The following is a 22,984-nucleotide window of genomic DNA, read 5'->3' as shown; positions in this document are numbered from 1 at the left end:
TGTGGAAAAAAGAATGTTAGCCTAGGCTTAGCTGGGAGAGCAACTGCGTCGAGGTTTTAAGTCTCACAGCCGCCGAGTGTGAAAAAAGCTTGAATGAAGGGGAAAAAAGTATAGCGTCAAAGATAGCTAATTGGGAAAGATGATCTTGGGGTCGCGTGGCTCAGTGGTAGAGTAGTTGTCCCCCAAACTAGAGGTTGAGGGTTCGATTCTCCGCCCTGATGAACTCGTCTAAGTGTCCTTGAGCAAGATACTGAACCCCACGTTGCTCCTGGTGCTGCGTCACCAGTAGGTAGATGGCGAGATAGTGTAAAGCGCTTTGAGCGCCTTGAAAGGTGGAAAAGCGCTATATAAGTATAACACCATCTTGCCTTAAGCACAAATCCAGGTTCGCTGGACGAGGAGAGATCTCACTTCCAATGTTTTTTTAGATGAAACATTTCTACAACAATATTTACATCTTAACTAACTAATACGTTTTTAACTAACTTATTAACTTATGAATTCTTTATGTTCTTTTTAACACAAAGGCATGAAATCAGGTAGAATTGAGTTGACACAATTGCTGAAAAGGGCGAAACTTCACCTGAGCTTTTCCCCCTCAAAAAAAAAAAAAAAAAAAAAAAAAAAAAAGGCATGCAGTATATATATTTATATTTATTTTTACTTTCTTATAGCAATTATTTTGTTCTTGCTCTAATCTTGAGCAACTTGAGCTGTGGCTGTGGGTATAGTGTATAAATTGTAGAGCTGTCCTGACTAGTCGACATAGTCGACGTCATCGATGACGTAAATCCGTCGACGAACACAACATCCCGTCGACGGTTAATGAAGGGTTACAAAAAATATATGCGTGGAAAGTTCAGAATGTCGGATGCTCTGTTTGTAAGCGGGGAAAGCGGCACAAAGCCAAAAAAAGCGCACCAGAGTGTCCAAAACATTGACTTATTTCAAACAACCAACGGAGGGTACACTCTTCTGTCCTGTCTTTTCAATGCCAAGCTTGGCTGCACGTCGGCCGTGAATAAACACCTCAAATGCCGTCACCCAGTTTGTAATTTTTTTTTTTTTCATTATTTGTACACCAGAGGGTGCTGTCGCCTTACTGAATAATGTTTCATTGATAATGGGCCTATAGATGCTATTAGTATTGTCCTTAATGCTAACTGAAAGGTTTATTTCATGTTATGGTTTATTTTATGGTATAGAAAATTATATAAGGTTAAAAGGTCATAAATATATACAGTATATACAGTGATTGCACTCAAGGTAGAGATTGTCAATGATAAGGTTAAGGCAATTCATTGATATATAAATAAGGTTTAAAAGGAAAAAGGTGAAACGTTTTTGTTAATTTCTAATTGTGTTGTTTTATTTGTGTGCACCGTAGCTCTTACAGTGTGATTACATCAAGGATGGAATAAAAGTTGTAAACCATCAGTTTAAGAGACCACCTTTTCAATCGGGATGCAACACTAGTTAATTCTATCAGCATTTGAGCTCATTGTTTATTTGTGATTTATTATTGTTATTTACGTGTTTATTTGTACTTTAATAAATAATTTAAGTGTTCCAATATGTTTTTTGTGAATTGATAAGCGTCAACAAAAATTTCATTGCTAAATTAGTAAACAAAAAAAACAAAAAAAATTTTTTTTAATTATTAGATTAGTCGACTAATCGTAAAAATAGTCGGCTGACTAATCGGGAGAAAATTAGTCTTTTGGGACAGCCCTAATAAATTGTGTTTATTCTAATTTTAATTAAAGTATATTATTTTATGTTAATTTATGTATTTATTTTAACATTCTATTCATGTTCCAATTTGCAGATACAGTGATACCTCAGCTCACGAACATAATTGGTTCCCAGAAAGTGTGTGTGTAAGGCGAAAAGTTTGTCTTCCGAACATTTATTTCCCATAAGAAACCATTAAAATGAGAATAATCCGTTCCCAGGTCCCCATAAAACATAATTTTCTACTAAATCAGCCTTAAAACTACACAGAAATATACCTTATTTTATGTATAATAAATGTGCTATTGTATTGTAATTAAAGAAATAAACTGTACTGTATAATAAAGTCGTTTTATTTACCTTTGTGATGGTAGTTGATGGCTTGATGGAATGGAGGAGGAGGGAGGGAGTGAGTTACTGTTTGGAAGGAGAGTGTTACCGGCACCCCCAGGGGACCGCTGTTACTTTTATTGTGACCAGCATTGTCAATCGAGAGGAAGAAAGTGGTGGAGCGAGAGAGAGTGAGAAAGCAGAGTTGGAAAAGTGCGCAGTTAGCGTAGACTCCAGTGCTGTGTCCCCCACATGCTTTTGGTTGTTAATAAAAGTGCCCACAAAAAGCCATCCGACACCTCCGGGTGTTTGTATGCACGCCGCCACCTTTCTGGAGAGGAAATCGGGCGAACCGAAGACAACCGACGACAACGAGCCAACGTGACTCGCCGGTCAACTTCACACTACGGTGGGAAGCTGAATGCACCGCCAATTACCAGTCGAGGGCGAATTGGTAACACGAGTCACCTTCCATAAGGACTGTAGGTAACTCTTTTTCGGTCCCATAATAGCAAAAGTACACTCAATATGGTCCAAAATGTCTATCAAACACAAACCACGTTCGCACTCAACGAAAGGGTGGGGACGAACTGGGACGCCTTGAGCGTGCGTCAGCTTCTCGTGGTGCTGTTCGACCGTGTGGTTTGGTTCGTCAGCCGAAAACTAGTTCGTCAGCAGAGACTATATGCTCGTGAATTTAATGTTATTGAGGCGAAAAGTTCGTGAGCTTAAGCGTTCGTGAGCTTAAGCGTTCGTGAGCTGAGGTATCACTGTATGTTCTGAAAAATCAAAAACATCCAGTTCAATGGAAAAAAAATTTTTTTTGACCCATACATTTCAAAATAACATTTTGGAGCTATAATTGAAATACCGTGATACCACGGTATTTTTGCTCACGGCAATGCCTATTATGGACATTACAATACACAATGAATACAGGCATGATAATGAGTCAGGGGTTAAAAAGGTGAGAAGAGTGTGGAGGAAATATGTTCCGGTACACCGTACAACTAGGGCTGTCCCAAAGGACTAACTTTCTACCGATTAGTCAGCTGATTATTTTTACGATTAGTCGACTAAGACAATAACCCCCCCCCCCCCCTTTTTTATGAACTAATTTAGTAATGAAATTTTTGATGACACTTATTGATTCACAAAAATATTTTGGAACGCTTAAATTCTTTATTAAAGTACAAATAAAAATGTAAATAACAACAACAATAGATCACACATAAACAATGAGGTCAAATGATCATAACATTAACTAGTGCAAAAGAATGTAATAGAGCTGTCCCGATCCAATATTTGGAAAAAATGCGCATCGGTATCGGATCGGCCAACACGGAAAAATTCCGATCCAGACTTCCGATCCAGTTTTTTTTAAAGCCCGGTCCGGGTTTTTTCAGCGCGCCGATTTACATAATCCATCCCAGTTTTTGCTTCGGTTTCCCTTAAGCCCGGTCCGCATTTTACGGCACACCTTCAACCCACTACACAACCCACTACATTTACATTACCGTCTCCCAATTTACCGAGAGACTATCGGTAAAAATGTCAGCTGTGTGGGATCATTTCACCTTAAAGGACGACAAAGACGAAGAGGCAGAGAGCAACATATGCCACAATAAAGTCAAGCGTGGTGGGTGGTAAAGCTGTAAGAAGTTTTAATACAACCAACCTAATCAAGCATTTAGCGAAATCCCACCACAAACAATATAAGAAGTATGTTAAGAAAACCGAATACAAAAAGAAAGGTCCTACGCAACTAACACTGGCAGAAACTTTTGCCATTGGTGACAAACTGGCACTCGACAGTCCCAAAGCCCAGGAAATAACAAGAGTCATTGCCGAAGAATTCATTCTGGATGACCAGCCATTATCTCTCGTGAGTAAAGACGCGCCACCCAACACTTAGAACCACGGTACAACCTGCCCAGCCGCCATTACATCCTTGAGCGATTCGGCCGCTGAAGATTCGAGAACGATTCACAAACATCCAAATTCCGATTATTGAAACATGTCAAGTAAAGCGGAACTAATACACAGCGCGGTCTTCGGGATGCAATGAGAAACTGACCGCATTGCGTCCCGAGAGTAAACATCATGCTTGTCATAGGCCCGGGTAATGCCAATGCTCAACTCACGGCTTTATCTCAACTCATGCCGCTGGATAAAAAACACAAAAATACCTGACTGCTGCTGACAGCCGCTACAAACTGCGTCAACATCGTTTTACTGTAGATAATAGATATCATATGTATATAGAACTAGATGCAAAACGACAGACTCGACGGCGTTAGCAACATTGAAGTATTGAAAACTAGTTGCGTTAGTAAACAGCCGCCATCTTAAAGCAGGAGACTTCCCTAGTAGGCTGTTGTGAACCTTCCAAGTGAACCTAATTAACTTTTTATCTAAAATACTCCTGAATCGGCAAAATCATGACTTGAATCTATCTTCAAAACAGTTTTAAAACTTTCACATGTCGAAAGTAGACAGAAGGGAAATTATGGAATAACGGGAACAATTTTAACAACTTTAACAGTTGATTCGCAAAATTAAATGAATTGAATGTAGTTTAAAGCTGCTGATACAGAATGGGGACTTGAGTATTTTATTTACTGTTTTAAAATATTAACTTGATACTGAAATAGACGTTTTTTTTAAACCTGAGAGGCTTTTTATACAATTTTTGTAACTAATGCACGAAACATTAAAAGCATCCAATAGCTTGGGGGGTTTGTGGGATTTTCCACTGAGGTTGTTTGTGTGTTTTGCTTTTTTAAGACAGTTTATGATATTATTTGCACGTTTTACTGACTGACTATGCCATTTCTGTTTGTTATTTATAATGTTTTGTGTTTGTCACTGAATAAACAGGTCAGTTTCTTGTTACCAACCGTTGTGTGTTATTCAAACTCGCCTAATTCAGCTGGCTAGTTTTGATCAAGAGTACTAAAACCTTTTTCAACATGAGTCTGACAACTAAGTAAGGAGGCTAAATAACTTAAAACTTTAACACATGCTCAGATAGGACGGTATCGGCCAGTATCGGATCGGAAGCGCAAAACAATATCGGTATCGGCTCGGAAGTGCAAAAACCTGGTTCGGGACATCCCTAGAACGTAATGTAAACAGATTCAGAGCACTGACTTCGCCTTTCCAACATTATTTACAATATCTAGCATTATTATTATAAGATACTACTATATATAATAGCAGTATAATAATTATTCAATGCCAATCAGATTTTTCATTTTGAAGCTATTCTTAGTATACGAACACGATAATTATTAGACCGATAATTATCGGTCCGGTGATGGGAATTATGACGTCATCCCCAATAAATACAATAACATAATTAATAGGAACGAAAATATACAGTATAATATTTTTGGCACGCTGATAGACAGACAGACAGACAGATAGATAGATAGAGATTAAAAAAATCACAAGTCTTCAAAAGCATTAACTGTAGCGATCATAATTTTATTTACATTCAACCAAAGCAATTTGTCCCATGGTCCTTAACTTCGATTGATAGGGCATCATTCTGGATAAACAGAAGTACACCTGTAGGCTGTTTTATGAACGGTGGGGGGGGGGGGGGGGGGGGGGGGGGGGGGGGGGGGGGGGAATGGGGGTACCTTCAAATGCGACCTGTAGTGGAGCTCTCCGGTTTGATAAACTCTCCATGGCTAAACAAATGAAACGACTTCCACAACAAGGCAAAACTCTTCCCTTTCTGTAATTATCGGAGAGTATAGAGCCTACCCACGTACCACGTGCTCGCTGTATGGTTCCGCCCACTTGTCCGTCAAAACATAGTGTTAACCTGTTACGGCTACGTACATTTCTCCTATTTACGGCGTGTTTTTCTGCTCCTTAACATTAATAATCAAAATGGTGAAGGCGTGTGTGGCTGTTGGTTGCACTAACAGAGAAGATGGAAGGAGAGACTTGAAGATTTACCGTATTCCGAGGGATCCAAAGAGGAGAGCGAAATGGACGGCTGCAATTCGACGTGAAAACTGGACACCAAAAAATCACCACAGACTATGTAGTAGTCATTTTATACCCGGTAAGATGCATTTAATATATATTTAGAGGGTTTTGGCCTGACAACCACAATTAAGATCATTGCTAGGCTAATCGCCGACAATATACGACGTAGTACGACATAGTTTCAAATTCAAAATGTTTGTGACCTCCCTTTCTTCCACCATCGTTATTTTTTGAATAATATTTAGCTGGTACCAAGTGAAAGAAACTGGCCTCGTCTACGGGGCTGACAAATAACCACAATTAAGATCATTGCGAGGCTAATCGCCGACAACATACGACGTAGTACGACATAGTTTCAAATTCAAGATGTTTGTGACTTCTCTTTCTTCCACCATCGTTATTTTTTGAATAATATTTAGCTGGTACCAAGTGAAAGAAACTGGCCTCGTCTACGGAGCTGACAAATAACCACAATTAAGATCATTGCGAGGCTAATCGCCGACAACATACGACGTAGTACGACATAGTTTCAAATTCAAGATGTCTCGGACTTCCCTTTCTTCCACCATCGTTATTTTTTTGAATAATATTTAGCTGGTACCAAGTGAAAGAAACTGGCCTCGTCTACGGGGCTGACAAATAACCACAATTAAGATCATTGCTAGGCTAATCGCCGACGACATACACGTATGTATGTCGTGAGAGTGCTATCGCTAAACCATATAAACATTAAAAGCCTTAACTCCATTGACAAACGACATGAAATACATTAGACTTGACAGTGGATGTTAGCAATAACAAAAGATTTTGAATTGAAAATTTAGTAACTCACCTTTCCAAGCACAAGATAGATTCCTGCCGAACGAGGACCTGCTTCACCCAACCAGCAACGTAGTATTTATATGCTTCCAAGCTCTTGAAGTTTTTCATATTTTCGTGAGAATAGGCGGATTTAGTGTGGACAAGATAATTGTAAATATCTGCGTAGCAGATGTCGGGCAGACAGGGCGAAGACAGTGGGTCGAAAAACATCGATTTGGGTATCAAATATGGATCTGGCGACTGTATAGAACGAAGCTTTTCCTCATAACGCCTTTTATGCAACAGATCCAGTGAGTTTGCGGCATCAGAAAGCACCGGATCTTCCATGAAACGCATTTTAAATTCCGCCATCAATTGAAAACAATGCTAATACAGAGTCAAAATGACGCACAAGTGGGCGGAACCATACAGCGAGCACGTGGTACGTGGGTAGGCTCTATAGAGGGGCCTTAAATAACTCGTTGACAAAAATAACTGGTGACCATTCAGAACTTTACTAACAAAGCCCTGAACATAACTTTTATAGAAGGCACTAGTTCATCACTCTAGTTACCTCACTGCTCATGATTTTTTTTTTTTCATCATTAACAAGCGCTTTACAAAGGTACAGTGGCTGAGAGGTGTCAGGCGAAATGCAAAGTCCAAACACTTTGCAAATAAAAAAAGCACGAACCCCAATTGCAAACGCTTTGCAAAAGAAAAAAAGTATGATGCAAACTGCCACAACACGATCCCCATTTCCTAAAGCGCGATCGCAAATTGGTAAAAGCAGGAACCCCAATTGCCACATCACGACAGCAAATGGCTCGCAGCAAGAATGCAAATCGCCACAACACAATCCCCAATTCCTAAAGCGCGATTGCAAATTGGCAAAAGCACGAACGCCAATTGGCACAACACGACAGCAAAAGGCTCGCAAGACAATTGCAAAGACGATGACTCAGAAGTTAAAAAAAATAAAGAAGACGACACTTTGCTATATGTGCTTTGTGACCATCTCTACAGGCCTCCATAAAGTTGCCCCCCCATCAGACACAAATTTATATAAAAATGATGTTAATCGTTTGTGCTGTCACGGTTTTGTAGATACAGTATTATGCTTTTATTGAGATATCAATTTCGAGTGGGGACGTCACTCTTAGCTTTTTCTAAGCTTAGCTCCCGCAGCTAATGGAGCGTACCAACTCTCTCAATAACAGAGGGGTGTCCTAACAACTAGCACGAACTAAGCACAAAAAAATGCGGGTCCATGTTGCGGTAAATTGGGGGGGGCTTGAGATATTAATTTAATTTCGTCCCTCTAAGCCAGGGGTGTCCAAACTTTTTGCAAAGGGGGCCAGATTTGGTGTGGTAAAATTGTGGGGGGCCGACCTTGGCTGACGTCCTTTACGTAGAACAATATATTTAAGCAAATTTTAGCAAGCCATTCCGTGTGTCACATTTGCTTTATCATTTTTTTAAATTAATGCCCGTAGTTAGCTGGGATGGGCTCCAGCACCTCCGCGACCCTCGTGAAAGTCGTGAGGAATAAGCGGCATGGAAGATGAATGAATGAATGAATTTCAACAATCTCGCAACTAGCCTTTGTAGCGTACTCTTTCGACTCTCGGGCTCTTGTGAAATACTGCAGCTGTAAAATTAAACTAGCTACAAGTTGCTACGTATCTTCCCTGTAATCTTGTCGTACATGTCAGCGTGTCTTTTTTGGTAATATCGCCTCACATTGAATTGTTTAAAAACAGCGACTGTCTTTTTGCAAATGAGGTAGATAAGGTAGGTAAATGTGGTCCAAACGCAAAATTACATGACTTCAATCAAAAATGGTGTTTCAATAAAAAAAAAAACTTGACTTAAATCAAAAAAAAAAAATTCAATCCAAGAAAAATAGTTTTCAAATATATTTTTGGGAGTTTCAAATTTATTTTTGCATTCAAACACATTTTTTTTGATTGAAGAGACGTTTTCTTCGATTGAAAATATATATTTTGATTGAAGCAACTTTTTATTTGATTGAAGCAACTTTTTTTTGGATTGAATAATAAAGACACAAATCTACCTCCATACAAGTCCCCATTCTGTATCAGCAGCTTTAAACTACATTCATTTAATTTTGCGAATCAACTGTTAAAGTTGTTAAAATTGCTCCCGTTATTCCATAAATTCCCTTCTGTCTACTTTCGACATGTGAAAGTTTTAAATTTGTTTTGAAGATAGATTCAAGTCAAGATTTTGCCGATTTAGGAGTATTTTAGATAAAAAGTTAATTAGGTTCGCATGGAATGTTCACAACAGCCTACTAGGGAAGTCTTCTGCTTTAAGATGGCGGCTGTTTACTAACGCATCTGGTTTTCAATACTTCAGTGTTGCTAACGCAGTCGAGTCTGTCGTGTAGCATCTGGTTCTATATACAGAGCCTTGCAAAAGTATTTGGCCCCCTTGAATCTTGCAACCTTTCGCCACATAAACTGAAAAGTGGGGCGTGCAATATTATTCGGCCCCTTTACTTTCAGTGCAGCAAACTCACTCCAGAAGTTCAGTGAGGATCTCTGAATGATCCAATGTTGTCCTAAATGACCGATGATGATAAATAGAATCCACCTGTGTGTAATCAAGTCTCCCTATAAATGCACCTGCTCTGTGATAGTCTCAGGGTTCTGTTTAAAGTGCAGAGAGCATTATGAAAACCAAGGAACACACCAGGCAGGTCCGAGATACTGTTGTGGAGAAGTTTAAAGCCGGATTTGGATACAAAAAGATTTCCCAAGCTTTAAACATCTCAAGGAGCACTGTGCAAGCCATCATATTGAAATGGAAGGAGCATCAGACCACTGCAAATCTACCAAGACCCGGCCGTCCTTCCAAACTTTCTTCTCAAACAAGGAGAAAACTGATCAGAGATGCAGCCAAGAGGCCCATGATCACTCTGGATGAACTGCAGAGATCTACAGCTGAGGTGGGAGAGTCTGTCCATAGGACAACAATCAGTCGTACACTGCACAAATCTAGCCTTTATGGAAGAGTGGCAAGAAGAAACCCATTTCTCAAAGATATCCATAAAAAGTCTTGTTTAAAGTTTGCCACAAGCCACCTAGGAGACACACCAAACATGTGGAAGAAGGTGCTCTGGTCAGATGAAACCAAAATGGAACTTTTTGACAACAATGCAAAACGATATGTTTGGCGTAAAAGCAACACAGCTCATCACCCTGAACACACCATCCCCACTGTCAAACATGGTGGTCGCAGCATCATGGTTTGGGCCTGCTTTTCTTCAGCAGGGACAGGGAAGATGGTTAAAATTGACGGGAAGATGGATGCAGCCAAATACAGGAACATTCTGGAAGAAAACCTGTTGGTATCTGCACAAGACCTGAGACTGGGACGGAGATTTATCTTCCAACAGGACAATGATCCAAAACATAAAGCCAAATCTACAATGGAATGGTTCAAAAATAAACGTATCCAGGTGTTAGAATGGCCAAGTCAAAGTCCAGACCTGAATCCAATCGAGAATCTGTGGAAAGAGCTGAAGACTGCTGTTCACAAACACTCTCCATCCAACCTCACTGAGCTCGAGCTGTTTTGCAAGGAAGAATGGGCAAGAATAGGCGCTTTCGCACTGTTGTAACTATTCGCAGTTCCTCGACCCTTTTGGGGGTGGATGACGTCATTTTGTGTGTTCGAATATGTAAGAACCTAGGACGCGGACCTCGTCTTCCGAGCTACATTTTAGCGCCGACTCTGAAGTGAGTACTTTCCGCGGGGCCGCAGGAACGATATTACGAAGCTCTTTGGTGATTCGCTGAAATCAGCGGCAAACACGCCCCTTACTTTTCGCGCATCACGTGAACACTTACATCCTTAGTAAACACGTCAAATACATTGTTTTACACTTACCCATGGCCTCCTTTGTCTTCTACGGTCGTCTGCTACCCTTTCGGTCTCCATGAAACGAAGAAACATCGCTTGCCTTTGGCTCTGTTGTCTTTTAATGTGCGCTACCAGTCTCGTCGTTAGATGCTGGGATTGCTCGCTGATGGAAACGATTCCCTTCAAACATGCAAGAATTGCTGCGGTGTCTTCAACGGTCTCCATTTCGTTGTCTTCTGTTTAGCTTATGCGCCGCTGGTGGGTGTGGCGACTGGCGAGTAAATAATGCGTCACTGGCGCAGACTAAAACGTCACAGCAGGTCTTATTGGGCGTAGTACCCCATGTGCGAACACGACTGCTTCGCGAAGGATAGCTCCTCGAACTACAGGAGGGCGGGATAGTTAAAGGAGCTAAGTACTCAAGTTCCTGCAGTGCGAAAGCGCCTAATGTCAGTCTCTCGATGTGCAAAACTGATAGAAACATACCCCAAGCGACTTGCAGCTTTAATTGGAGCAAAAGGTGGCGCTACAAAGTATTAACGCAAGGGGGCCGAATAATATTGCACGCCCCACTTTTCAGTTTTTTATTTGTTAAAAAAGTTTAAATTATCCAATAAATTTTGTTCCACTTCACGGTTGTGTCCCACTTGTTGTTGATTCTTGACAAAAAATTAAAATTTTATATCTTTATGTTTGAAGCCTGAAATGTGGCGAAAGTTTGCAAGGTTCAAGGGGGCCGAATACTTTTGCAAGGCACTGTAAATATTAATGAGCGGAAGTGACGTGTAGCGTGCGGTACCCCATTGCTGGAATATGGGCTACACAACGACAAAGACTACAACAAAATAATGTTGGGCGGCGGTTTGGAATAACGTCAGTCTGGTGGGACGTGGACCGCAGACAGTTTCAGCCCCCGAGTATCAGTTGAAGTGCATGATGATGACAGTGGCTTCTCTGTGCATTACCTCAAGAAGCCTCAATACCTACGCAGAGATGAAGACGTTGGCATCATCCGAGAAGGGGCACCTGATTATGACAGATGGGTAGTCCTTACTCCAGCTAACTATGAAATTACAACGTGTGGGGAACTTCCTCTTCAAGGTGTAGTTGTTGATTTTATTTGTTTCCCCGATTTAAAAAAAACCTTCCCCTGCTCCAAAGTGGCCCAATTATCTCCCCTTTGCTGATTTTAATAATAATTTTCTGTTGCAAAACATTAATTGAAGTGTTTATTATTTAATATGTTCCAGTACAGGTGTCCGAAACTTGTTTTTAAAATGAGAAACTCGATTTTTAGCTCACATGATTTCACCTACTTTTAGGGAGTCAAAAATGCCCTCCTGCTCAGAAAAAAAAAAAGAAAAGATATTTTAATGTTTCCAATGACGAACCAGACATGCATGTTGACATTTTTTAAATATGGTCGAATTGGGGGTCTCAGAACGGAATTTCAAGCCACCTGAGTGTTTTCTGTCATGTGCTCGTCTTTCACACAATCATGGTGCACACGCTTGTTTTGCAGACGATCACTATACATGTTATTCCGTTTCAGAAGTTTACACATAGGTGTAATGCACCTTAAACTTGCGTTGATGTGCCGATGTCAAAATGTGTCAGTCATAATTCGTATACAACAAGGATTGGACACACTGTCGCATAAAGACTAAACGGATTGAACAAATGCTACCAAATGACAGTTCCCGTTTCTTCTTCACACAGAGCCCCACATTCCCCTCAAGGTGAGTAACGTAATACTCACAGAACAGTGAGTGTGATGTGAAGTCGTCAATATCTGATGGTCGAGTGAGGGGGTTGTCTGCTTGGGATCCTTCTTTTGAACTGCTGTTGCTGCCATTCGGAGGCTCCGTCCCGCTGGCTTCACTCGGACCTCCATCTTCACCCTTAAAGGGCTCACTAGTCCACTTGGGGATGTCCTCCACCTCAACTTTAACATATGGAGGGTCCTCCTCCTCCTTTTTGAGGGGATGAGGTTGCTGCTGCTCCTCAATGTGGGGGTTCTGCAGTCTAATGAAGTACTCCTCTTGCTCCTCTTTAATGTGGACAAATTCTACCTCCACCTTCTTGATGTATGGCGACTCTTCAGCTACCTCCATGCGAGCAGACTCCAGGCGTTCAGGACAATGCGCTTGACTGACATCTGCAAGACCAAGACCATAATCACACATGGGCCAAATTTTATGTCATTCATTAGCCATTACCTGTCCCCCCAAAAATGTACTGCTTCAGAAGTAAACCTCTGTGACGATTTTGTATTTATTCGTATCTTGTTGTCATCCACTACGACACAATGTAATAGAGCCGTCCCGACTAGTCGACGTTGTTCACGTAGTTGATAAAGTAAATGTGTCCATTGATGGTTAAAGGCGAGTAAAAAAAATAATAAAATACATGCGTGGAAAGTTGAGAATGTCACATGCTCAGGATGCAAGTGAGGAAAGTGGCACAAAGTCAAAATAGCAGACCACAGTGGCCAAAGCATCGACTTAATTCAATGGATTAGGGTGTCACGTTCGTATTCAGTCTCTTGTAAATCCATATTAGGAATGGGCGATATGGCCTTAAGTAAAAGAGAACTACGAGAATAAAGTTGTACTATTGCTACGAGGAAAAAAAGTCATTATTACATAGGGGTAATGCCGTTGTAAACTGCTACACACTTTACCTTAGCTGGGAGCCATGACGAAGCATTAGATTATACATCTTTCTATTGATCATCATTTGATGTAGATGAGTCAAAATATTAAGGATTTCCTTATTTGTAAAACTAATTCTAAATCACAAGATGCCTTCAATATTGTTGATTTTAACAGAGGCAGCATGGCGCTACGTAAAGTACGTAGCTGCTTAATCAGCTACATAATAATACGACTTTTATTCTCATAGAAATAGTGCGAGAAAAAACAATGAACTGTAACTACTAGAATAAATATCGAATTAATAGTACGAGAATAAAAGCCATATAATTACGTCGGGCTAATGTAGCTGAAGAAACAATAATAAACATTATGAGGATTTATACTAATGCTTCGTCGTAGCTTCAAGTTAAGGTACATGTCCGTTCTGGAAAGTGCGTAGCTCCTCACAACAACTACCACTACTTAATAATGCGACTTTCTTCTCATAGCAATAGTACGACTTTACTGTCGGAGTCCTTATTCTATTTTATTTATTTGGCCCTAATACTCAGTAATAGCGTCCTGTCAACGTGCATCATTAAGTTTTTTTTCCCACATACTTCACTCCAGTAATTTGTGACAATTATTTATCTACTCTGCTGGTGCTCACCCTAATGCTTAAGACAGTACTTCTCAAATAGTGGGGCGGGCCCCCCAAGGGGGGCGCAGAGCGATGCCAGGGGTGGCGCATGTGTCCTCCAGGAACATACTTTTTGGGTGACAGTGGCGCTCTTATTTTCAGAGTGTGAACAGTATTTTTAAACCCAGCAAGTGCACTGGAGAAATGACAAAGCGTATGTCGCGTTTGGCTTTGACTTTTAATACAGAAGGAGACGAGGAAATAGCATTAATTAATTGAAAAGATTAGACCCCGATCCCATTGATAAGCCACTATATTTTTTTTTCAGCGAAGAAATGCCGAATATTGCCAATAATCGTCCCGCTTTATCAGTGTTACATCAGTAAACCAGCGAGCGCTGTTACCATCATATTAGGTGGCATAATAAGTTGCTCAGTGCAAAATAGCAAAAAATAAAAACTGTCCCTGTCCAATGACAATGTTGTTTTTGCTCTATTAAATTTAGTTTTTACGGTCAAATGGTTTGACATATTGTTCTCATGAGTTAACTTGCTATACAATTTGAATTTATCATTATTTATTGATTTTATTACATTTGATTTTTTTCGTATTAAAAGATGTATCTTGAGTGTATTTTTACAGTTTGGATGTGACTTTTTTTTTTTTTTTTTTTTTGATACAGGGAATGTGATGCGCTTTAAGTCTTTTCTGTTACCAACAAAACAATGTTATTAATGTCATACTTTATCGTAAGTTGATCAATATTACTTTTTTAAATATTAAAAAGGGCACAATGTTATGCAGAAGTCTACTTATTAATAATTTTATAGACAAATGATACTATTGACAGTGGCGGCAGAGTTGAGGGGTCGCGAAACGTTTACGTCTTCCTGGGGGGGCGTCACAGAAAATAATTGAGAAGCACTGGCTTAAGACAATTTAGACATACCACGAAAAGAAAATGTAAGAATTGTTTTGAATCCTGTTGGAAAATTGAAGTCACAGTGTTCTGAATGTTTTTATTAGCTGATGATTTATATAGTCACTCCTTTTTGATTTTGGGGCATTTATGGGTCACTTAGTGATGATTTTGGGGCATGTTTGGGTCACTTCTGGTTCTATTTTGAATTTCAGCACAGGAGCTAAAAATTGCCCTCAAATGAATAGGCAGTGACTCAAACTCAACAGAAACTTGTAAATGCCTTAAAATGAACAAAAAGCAACCTGTAAGCGCCCCAACGATATACCAATTCTTGGCAGGAGCATATTGATAACATTTTGGGATACAAAGTATCACAATATATCACCATTTGGATATTTTGTCACACCCCTACTTCACATGCAAGAAAGAATCATGATTCTACCTTCAGCGTTCTGGTGAATTTTGACCATTTTTTTTCATCGTTGTACAATTTGTTTGTTCGGTTTTGCAGATATTTGCTCCAGTGTAATATGTTCCATGACTAAATTTAGCCATTAGTCCGTGTTAATATTTATTTTTCCAATTGAGCAACATTGTTTTGATTTTCTAGCGATCGTTAAAGACGCCAGTAGCAGACAGGCCTGATTACATGAAATATTCAGATCACCGAGCAGAGCAAGATTTGGAGACAATGGAATCCCGAAGTTCGAAAGGGATAAGAGTTCCTTCATTACCCGCAGCCAGACCTGTTGTACACTTTCACACTGCCAAATAGCATGCAAATACTGTATGTATCTGGAGTATTCTCCTGACAGTTTGGACCAAGAACGTAGGTTTGCAAAGGGACGGTAGGGATATAACACTTCCAACTTTTCAGCAAAAAGTGTACATGCAGGTTATGCGTTTAAACCTATGCCCTTGGTTTGGACATTTACTGGATTGGCAAAAGCCCATTTTGTACATATTAAATTGAGTTTTATGCTATCTATGCAGTATTTTAAATTGAATACATTGCAGATTGGTGTTCGTAGTCATTGTAAATGTACTGTTAAAGATTTGTGTCCCAGCAACTATTATACTGGGTCCCCCCAGGATGGATAAATCCAAATTCAAGACTTTTAAGACCTTTTTAATGACATTTCAACTGAAAATTAATACTTTTCACACATTATTTAGATAATATTGAATCATATTTAAAAAATAAATCACTGAACATCAAATTTAACCTCAATTACCAAGTGTGTTTGACAAAAGAATGCACATTTACTAAAGATACAATTAAAATTCAAAACACATTTAAATATAAGGTCTTTCAGATTTTTTCCCCCAGGATAAAATGGATTTTACACTATTTTTGTAAAGCAACTTCAGAAATTACGGTACATTTGCAATCCAGCAGGTTTCCCTTTTAAGAGGACCTAGTCAAGGTGGTAGGTTGGTGATTGTCAAGTTGGTCCCCTTAACTTGTGATTGTCAAGTTGGTCACCTTAACTGTAAAGTGCTAGGGAAAATCTTGCAATTGGCAGTGAAAGTTTAAAGCTGTAGCGTGAACTAATTTCTTCACATGCCAAATAGGGTCACAAGTAAAGTAATTAAACATTGTCCACCAAATAAAGCATGAAAAAATAATTTATATGTTGTATATTTGACAAAATAATCGCGTTTCCGAAGTTCGAGCCTGACAGGGGACGAACCCGGCCGGAAGTGATACGTCACACCGGGAACAGCGTTGGCAGCTCCATACATACGGCCGCCAAACAAAGCCCTTCAAACAATGATTCAAACAGCGATATAAGCGATAGACCGAGCGCAAGGGAGGAGATCCAAGTTTTTGAAGAGTTGGAGGAAAAAGAGGAGTTGGAATTTTATGTTGGATCTAACATGTATTAGCCAGACGCTAATCAGAATGCAAACAATGTACCTAGACTACCTGACATGGAATGGATACAAGACCCATCGAGATTACAACATTGGTAAGATATAGGCTGTTATTATTTTTATGATTTGAAGATGCAGGCATTTGCACATAATGTTATGTTTTTGTCTATCTGATGACATTGTTAAAAAAAAAATAATAATCAGACTTCATGTTCATTTTGGCAGATCCGGCAGCTCTCGTGCATATAAAATAATAATATAAAAACTAGAGGTGTGCAAAATTTCCGATTCTTAGATTATTCGCGATTCGGCCGTGGAAGATTCGAGAACGATTCACAAACATCCAAATTCCGATTATTGAAATATGCCAAGTAAAGCGGAAGTACAACACACTGAGCGCGCCGCGCGGTCAATGAGCAACGGAGCGAGAGTAGCTAAACATCATGCTTCTCATTACCCGGCCCCTTGGGTAATGCCAATGCTCAACTCACGGCTCTAGCTCAACTCATGCCACGAGATAAAAGAACACAATAACATACCTGAAGCTGCTACAAAAGTACGTCATCCACATAATGTTACGGTAGATATCATTTTAGGGCTGCAGCTATCGAATATTTTAGTAATCGAGTAATCGACTGAAAATTCTATCGATTAATCGAGTAATCGGATAAAACAAATATATTTTTAGGTGAAGAGCAATTATAAATATACATGAGAAAACAAGACATTTCATCTAATTTTGAACCATTTTCAGTCAATCAATGTCTTTATTTTTGATGTATATTGTTGAAAACAGCCAACAATTGCATCTCAGATGTAACTAGAATTAAAAAAAAAAAAAAAAAAAGACATTCACTGCTTTCACTCAAAAAACTTTAGTTCTTATTACAAAAATATATATATATATCTTACCTAAAAATGCCGTTACGCTTGATAACACACATCACTTAAAAGTTTGGATTTTTTCCCACGTCTTTCAATTGAATTTCTCTTTGTGTCAAGCCATTTTTAAGTTCTAGTTAAGTTTTAAGTTAGTCTAAACTGTAAGTCCTGATAGGATTTTGAGTTTTTGCAATGTTCAAAATAAATGTATGATACAAGCTGTATTGGAGCACATTAGCACCAGTGCTACTTGGTGTTTTATCCAGCAATGACTACTGAGCTAAAATTGATAGTTAGCATGATTAAGTTTTTATTTTACACCCTCATCACTCCACAATGCTATGTTATGTTAAAGCCTGTATGTAAGACACGTTAGCCAAGCATCGACAGTGGTCATAATTAATAGAAACCTAGCCCTCCGCAGGGCTAACGTGACTTCAGAACAGGAACGTTAATCTTATTTATTAGCGCTTAGCACTCTTTATTAGCGCTTAGCGCTCTTTATTAGCGCTTAGCGCTCTACATTAGCGCTTAGCGCTCTACTGCTTTAAGATGGCGGCTGTTTACTAAAGCTGCCCAGACGCGGCCGAGTCTGTCATTTAGCATCTAGTTCAACATACATGTGATCTCTATGAGACGCATGAGACGCTACCTGTACCAACGTAGCATCGTACGGGCTAGTATTTAGCAACGTCGGCGTTGTTTGTTGCGGCTGTCGGCAGCAGTAAGTTCCCCCCCCCCCTTCTTCCTCTCCGCACGTGACAGCGCGTTGTCCCGCATTAAAAATAGTCCGAGCAAAACGTGATGCTTTGAGCTGTCAAAATAAACGATTACTCGAGGTGAATAAAATTACTCGGATCAGTTTTTAAACTCGAGTTACTCGAGTTGCTCGAGTACTCGTTTCAGCTCTATATCATTTATATAAGACTAGATGCACTACGGTAGCGGTAGCGTTTGCAGCACATCTACAAAAAGCTAGATGCAGACGTAGTAAACGGCCGCCATCTTAAAGCAGTACACTTCTCTGCAAGGCTGTTGTAGCGAACCTTCCAAGCAAACCTAATTAACTTTTTATCTAAAATACTCCTAAATCGGTAAAATATTGACTTGAATCTATCTTTAAAATAGTTTTAAAACTTTCACATGTCGAAAGTTGACAAAAGGGAAATTATGGATTAACGGGAGCAATTTTAACAACTTTAACGGTTGATTCACAACATTAAATTAATTGAATGTAGTTTAAAGCTGCTGATACAGAATGGGGACTGGAGTTTTTTATTTACTGTTATTTTTGTATATTTGTTTACTGCTATATGTTAACTTGATACTGAAATAGTAGTTTGGTTTAGCCTGAGAGTATTTTTGAACAATTTTGGAACAAATGTACAAAATATTAAAAAAAAAAAAAAAAAAAAAAAAAAAGGGGGGGGGGGGGTGCATCAATAATCGTTTTAGAATCGAATCGGACCATATGAATCGTAATTGTAATCGAATCGTTAGGTGCCCAAAGATTCCCAGCTCTAATAAAAACGTTGGGGGGAAAGAAGGAGATGAGTCTTCGATGGCTTTCTCCACTTTATTGTGGCAACAATAAGAAAACAAAATAATAGCGGACTGCCGCCACATTCGACCGCGAAGTTTTGCTTCTCGCCGATCTCCTCTTCGCCTCCCACTCCAGCGTCTCTTAAACGGATTGTGCATGTCTTGTTATGAGCTTTTTGTTTACAAATGTATCGAAGACACGACGCGCTGACAACCTTGTCTCTTTATTAACACATGGAGCAGTTCTTATGGAAAAGTTAGAACACAGCTCGGCACAGCTCTCGGCAGGAATTGGCGTCTAATGGTGTGAGGAAATGTAGTTTTTTCACACAAGCGAACAGATTACAAAGCACCACTTCAGTGTTGTCCCGAGACTACATTTCCCATGATTCACTGCGTGACCTGCGCGCTCACTGATTCGCTGCAAGATTGACTCAATGGCTACGCTAAACCAACACGCTATTTTTCAGCTGTCACCTGTCAGCGGCTCTCATAAAACGCAAACTAGAAGCCGATGCGATGCGATCACCGTGAACGCTGAACCGTCCATAAGCAATGCAATGCTTGAAGCATGAAGGTGGAAATACATAATACAAATACAAATAAATGTGCACAGACTTACCGGCGGTGTGTGTCTCTTACAGCAACGTGACCGTGAATTACCGCGACGCCGACCCGTTTATATGCACATCCACACCCGTTTCCCGATTGACAGTGGATTAACCCTTTCGGACATGATCGTAGATGACGCACAATTTAAACACGCTTAACCTAGCGAACGCAACAACAACTATGATCGGGGATTTCCACGAGTTAACTTTCGGCTAACGTCGCTAGCTTATACTGTTCAATTCCACAACAGTAGGCAGCTATGCTTTGACAAAGTCATCAGTCATCTATCCAAAAATCACACTTACTTTTTGGCAAATCCTTGATCATAAGCAGACCGGTTAAGGAAGCAGGCATCTTCGAAGTGTTTGCAGCAGAGAACACTACTCAATGATGGCGTGAAATTAATTCGCTTCGTGCGAACGAAAGATGTCCATTTACGTGCCCTGCTATCCTTTGGCCACTCATACAACTTTTAGTTTGAGCGAGAACAAAACATCGCCACACACCGCTGTGGCATCTTACCGAGAAGCAATGCAACAAACAATACTGTTCTATGGTGGACTTCCCTCGCACGTCTAGGTGTGACGAAATTTCCGAAGATTTCCGAAGATTGCCGAAGAAAAGCATTTTCGTTGTCAAGGGCGTTGCTATGGGTTAAACAAAGAATCTGGAAGGGTTGCGTTAAAAAAAATTATGAAAATATGCTTATAATTGTTTAGCCATTGATATTATTCAAAAACATGGTTGGCCAACCTTACTTCAAAGTTCCCCTTTAAAAAACAGCCACTAAATGGCAGTAGTTTACTATTAATTACCACAAAATATAAAAGCTACACATGACCATTTCCCTTGGTAATTGTTTTTTTTCCAATCATATTACAAGTATACAAAACACATGTTAATCCTTTGTTAGCTATTGAAGACATTTCTTTTAATCAGATAGAGAAAATCCATACTCTTATTCGATCAAGAAAGAAAATTAAATATAACAGGAGGTGTTTTCCTATCACCTACATTATAATTTGCCTATCACCATGCCATATTATTCAGATCATGCCATATTATTCAGATCAACGTTACCCCGCACTCGTTCCAATTAGGCTCGAGCGTTTACGTCACAGCAGCACGGAATCGTGCGAGATTTGCGACAACACAGCCATTGCGGAAGCACGTCTGCATCACGGGACATTTAAACTTAACGGCAAATACAATTCAACTACGAGTGCCAAAGATGGAAAAACGTAGGGAAAACTTGCCAGTTCGAAACAGAGACAAACTTGTTACCACGGCGAAGGACAGATATGTGAGCAATTTTAAGGATGTGAACAATGTTGACCCTCACGAGCAAGCCGAACACAAATGGAATAAAGATGTCGACAAGCTTCCACCACTACGCGAAATGGACATCATGCTGTATTTAGTGTTTGGTATATGTTACTACACTCATCAGCAATTCCGAAACTACAAATCGCTACAAAGCTACGAACAGTTTTGCTGCGGATGGGTGCAGGATCTTCACTTTATGACCATAGCAAAACGCAACACCATCTTTCTAGCAAAGGTAGGCAACGTGTGTTTACATTAGTCTGTGACCACGGATATACAAATCTTTTGCTGCATAAAATGTAGCCTGTGTACAAATTCTTTGCCACTCTCTCACGTCAAAATATTACAGCTTTTTCATTTAGCAACGACAGGAATTATGTCTTATAAAGACAATGCACATGTATGCATGCTAGTTGTTTAGCTGTAGCAATAGCTAACAACAGGCCGACTTAGGGCGTAAAGTTACTGAAATTTGCGTAAACAAACGAAATTAACTTACCGGAGTGGAAGTGCATAGAGCAAACTCAGTGTGTAACTGGAGAATCAAACGTTATGCCCTTCCTTCTGATCGAGGCCACCCATGCCATTCTTCGACGTTTGGCAAGTTCAGATATGAGCTTTCCCTCGCCTTTTCTCCATGTAGGGATCCGGAAGAAACTCAATGGTGTTCCGTCGAGCTGTACATTCTCCTTTCTATTCGATCGGTTGTTGCAATTCTTTACCGCACAATAATTTCCAACCATTTTTAAAGAGCGACCTGTGTTGAAATGCCTCCGTTTGTTTCTCGCTTCCACAATGGCGATAGCGGCGGAAACCTCGCGAGTGCCACGTCATACGCTCGAGCCTATTAATAGTGTCAACCGTGTTGTGTATTTGAGGGTGAAAATAGTTTCCGTGTCCGTCGTTTGGTAAGAAAAAGCTGTTTGTACGAGTGACGTGTGGGCGATCAATAATAAAATAAATACGCAAATAAATTAAATAAAATAAAATAAACGCTCAATAAAGCGTTTTAAATAAGCGTTCCCGTCGGGGAGGACATTCACGCAAGGCGGCTATTTTTCGGCACAACACCGGATGGAAAGCATATTATCAGCATGGAGGCGCGTCCAAACAATGACGTAGTACGTCCCATTCCCTAATGGGGTGCTGCGTGACAGCACTAGTCATACATTTTGTCTATAAACATTAGAATAGTAATGTATGGTAGTTGCGAGACAAAGGAGTCAAAAGTCAACTCACCAGACATTTTGGGACTTGATGTTTGTTTGCTCGGCGACGTGTTGATCCCATGCGCGGAGTTTGTTCTCTTTGCTAACAGCTAACTAGACTAGGCTAGGCTAGGCTAACCTATGCAGGCCTCGAAGTTTCATAGTGCACCCAAACGACTCGAAGCAGAAGCGAGATTGAACGGATTCTTGGCGTGTCCGACAATGTATGGCACCGTCAATTACGGGGCTAAGGAGAGATGAAAAGTGGATTGTCTTCAAAACATCACATTTCCAAGCAATCCGACGGCAAATCAGCCAGCCACTCATGCCTACGTCATGACGCACGACGCGCCGACGCGGACGTATAGAGCCTACCCACGTACCACGTGCTCGCTGTATGGTTCCGCCCACTTGTCCGTCAAAACATAGTGTTAACCTGTTACGGCTACGTACATTTCTCCTATTTACGGCGTGTTTTTCTGCTCCTTAACATTAATAATCAAAATGGTGAAGGCGTGTGTGGCTGTTGGTTGCACTAACAGAGAAGATGGAAGGAGAGACTTGAAGTTTTACCGTA

The 22,984-nt window shown here is 40.1% G+C and overlaps 1 protein-coding gene across 1 annotated transcript in view; it reads right to left on the bottom strand.

Annotated features, from left to right (window-relative positions):
- LOC130928960 (gastrula zinc finger protein XlCGF57.1-like) overlaps positions 1 to 22,734 on the bottom strand; it is a 30,544-nt gene extending 7,810 nt beyond the window's left edge. The window contains exons 1-2 of the mRNA XM_057855812.1: positions 22,439 to 22,734; positions 12,521 to 12,919 (exon numbers count right to left, since the gene is read on the bottom strand). Of these exons, the coding sequence (XP_057711795.1) occupies positions 12,521 to 12,919; positions 22,439 to 22,445 (406 nt within the window). The 5' untranslated portion in view covers positions 22,446 to 22,734. The remainder of the gene's footprint in view (positions 1 to 12,520; positions 12,920 to 22,438) is intronic.
- Between the last annotated feature and the right edge of the window lie 250 nt (positions 22,735 to 22,984).

Source organism: Corythoichthys intestinalis, chromosome 13 (assembly GCF_030265065.1).
Source record: "Corythoichthys intestinalis isolate RoL2023-P3 chromosome 13, ASM3026506v1, whole genome shotgun sequence".
Lineage (NCBI taxonomy): Eukaryota > Metazoa > Chordata > Actinopteri > Syngnathiformes > Syngnathidae > Corythoichthys > Corythoichthys intestinalis.
This window is presented reverse-complemented; position numbering and strand designations above follow the sequence as displayed.